The sequence below is a fragment of the Phacochoerus africanus genome, chromosome 6, assembly GCF_016906955.1.
Source record: "Phacochoerus africanus isolate WHEZ1 chromosome 6, ROS_Pafr_v1, whole genome shotgun sequence".
Taxonomy (NCBI): domain Eukaryota; kingdom Metazoa; phylum Chordata; class Mammalia; order Artiodactyla; family Suidae; genus Phacochoerus; species Phacochoerus africanus.
In genome coordinates, this window is record NC_062549.1 from 40,946,311 (window position 1) to 40,949,072 (window position 2,762).

The 2,762-nt window shown below is 41.7% G+C and overlaps 1 protein-coding gene across 1 annotated transcript; it reads left to right on the forward strand.

Annotated features, from left to right (window-relative positions):
• The first annotated feature begins 465 nt into the window (after positions 1 to 465).
• On the forward strand, positions 466 to 2,542 carry SERPINA10 (serpin family A member 10). Its single transcript, XM_053743507.1, is given in 5 exon segments — positions 466 to 484; positions 1,652 to 1,781; positions 1,783 to 1,906; positions 2,052 to 2,103; positions 2,106 to 2,542. Coding segments are annotated over 5 exon segments (762 nt in total).
• Positions 2,543 to 2,762: the final 220 nt, after the last annotated feature.

Here is a 2,762-nt window from a genome sequence, read left to right on the forward strand (position 1 = left end):
AAGGGAAATAATAGTAAAGGGGAAGGCCCTAGAAGATGCAAGAGGGCCCTGGGGAGTGTGGGAAGGCACTGGAAAGGCAAGTAACCCAATGAAAAGCCTCACAAATTCTATTTAAGTGGAGTTATAATCATTCTGTGGCATAATTGCATGAGGGGGTGATGTTGCTGGTTGGGCTCAAACTCTGCTTCTAAGAGCTAGGCACATATATCGAAAATAACACAAGTAAGGTCTTCTTGAACAAAAAATAAAATATAAAATAGCTGAGAAAATTAACCATCTTTTCATCAAAAATATGATCCTTAAAGAGTCAGTATCTAGAGATAGCTCTAACTGAAGCATTTCTTTTTCTATTTCTACAACATGTTTGGAAGGCAAGAAACTCAACAGCAACGCTTTAGGAGAAGGGCCCAACACATTTCTCAAAGTGAGTTCCATAGAATACTTGAATGGATAGACAGTAAAATGATGAGTGGGAGGGAGTCAGGTAAGTAAGTCTGAGAAAAGCTTTACACTACAGGTCTCTCTTAGAGGGTTAAAATATATGTATGGCAGAGACTACTATGTGTCCACTAAAATACACTTGCCTGTTCTCCAGATCACATTTTCCAGCATTCTTTGCAGTTGGGTATGACCATATGACCAAGTTCTGGACAAGGAAGTTTAAGTTCTGGGTAGAAGTCACATGTGCCACTTCCTGGTTTGGCTCATTAAAGATCTTCCACGAACCATCTTTCCTGTTCTTTGCCCCTTCCAACTGTCTCAAATGGAATAAATCCCACATAATTTGAGGGGCTCCTCACTGAGGATGATAAAATTGATGGATGTTGAGTGGCTTTATGAATTACCTTTGCGAGGCCTAAACAGAATGCTCCCATTGGCCAATGTCATAAGCCAGAAATACATCTTATTTTGCAAAGCCGCTAAGATTTCAGTATTTTTTTTCTATTACAATACTTTAGGTATTTATCCTAACTAATAAAAGGCTTTTCATTTTATTTATTTATTTATTTATTTAATTTTTTTTGGTCTTTTTGCTATTTCTTGGGCTGCTCCCGCGGCATATGGAGGTTCCCAGGCTAGGGGTCGAATCGAGCCGTAGCCACCGGCCTATGCCAGAGCCACAGCAACGCAGGATCCGAGCCGCGTCTGCGACCTACACCACAGCTCACGGCAACGCCGGATCGTTAACCCACTGAGCAAGGGCAGGGACCGAACCTGCAACCTCATGGTTCCTAGTCGGATTCGTTAACCACTGCGCCACGACGGGAACTCCGGCTTTTCATTTTAAATGTCTGAAAAGTATGACAGTTTAAAATCATGTTTACTTTCATTAAACTCAGTTTTTCCGCTTATTTGACCACAGAGCCTTTATGGTTTTGCTTTCACTTTAATAAATATTAGCTAGTAGAACTATTAGTTTTCTAATTTGAGAAAACCCATGTCTTTCTTTAGGGAAGACCGTACTCCCCTAGATTTCTAACTAGAAGAAGGGAGGACTAAGAAATAAGCTATGGCAAGTGGTTGACAATGAGTTAGGGTTAGGGTTAGGGCTAGAGTTAGGGTTAGCAGCAGGGATTTTCATTATAAACTCACCCGTAGAGCTATGTTAGCTATTCCAATACGGAATTAAGTAGATGAGTGCCAAGAACAGAGGCATGTTCTTTGAGGAAGAAGCTCTAAGATAGCCTCTCTCGCAACTGGGAGCTGGGAATGGCCCTGAAGAGTTCTGCCTTCATACCCAAGGACTTTGACATCAAAGAGAATTTCCTCAGTTTATCCAAGAGGGAAATGGATGACCCCCTTTGACCCTGTTTACATCGAGACAAACACTTTCCATCTGGACAAATACAAGGCAGTCAAGGTGCCCATGATGTATAAAGCATACAAGTTTGCCTCCACAGTTGATGAGAATTTTTTTTTTTTTTTTTTGGCCCCACCTGTGGCACATTGAAGTTCCCAGGCCAGGGATCGAATGCATAGCACAGCAGTGACCCAAGCCATGGTACTGACAACCCAGATCCTTAACCACTAGGCCAACGGGGAACCCCCAAAAGAATTTTCATTATCACATCCTCAAATTGCCCTACCATGGCAATGCCACATATCAGTGGTCTTCATGGGGAAGATGGGTGGCCACCTCACCCTTGATGACTACCTGAACACAGATCTGGTGGACATGTGACTCAGAAACATGAAAACCAGAAACATGGAAGTTTTCTTTCTGAAGTTCAAATCAGATCAGATGTATGAGGTGCATGAACTGCTTAAGTATATGGGAATCAGGAGAATCTTCTCACCCTGAGCTGACCTGAGTGAATTCTCAGTTATTGCAAGAAATCTTTAAACATCCAAGGTTTTCCAAAGAGCAATGGCTGAGGTCAGTGAGAAAGGAACTGAAGCGGTGGCGGGAACCGTGTAGGAAATGACTGCTCATTCCACCCCTCCCATCATCAAAGTGGTCTGGACATTTCATTTCATGAGCTATGAAGAAGTCTCTAGAATGTTGCTATTTCTGAGCATGGTGAATCCAACTCTCCTGTGATTTACGGCATGCATGAGTACTTAGAAAGTAATAGCAAATGCTGAATCTGAGGCGTTTGAACCTACACAGGACATTGGCACAGGGTGTCAAAAGAAAAGAGTGTCCCCTCTTGTTCCCAAATGTTAGTTTTTATATAAAACCACTCATATAAATCTGAGTATTAAATTCAAAGTTATTTTAAGGAGGAAAAAAATAAAGTAAAAGGAGGGAAGAAGCTAGA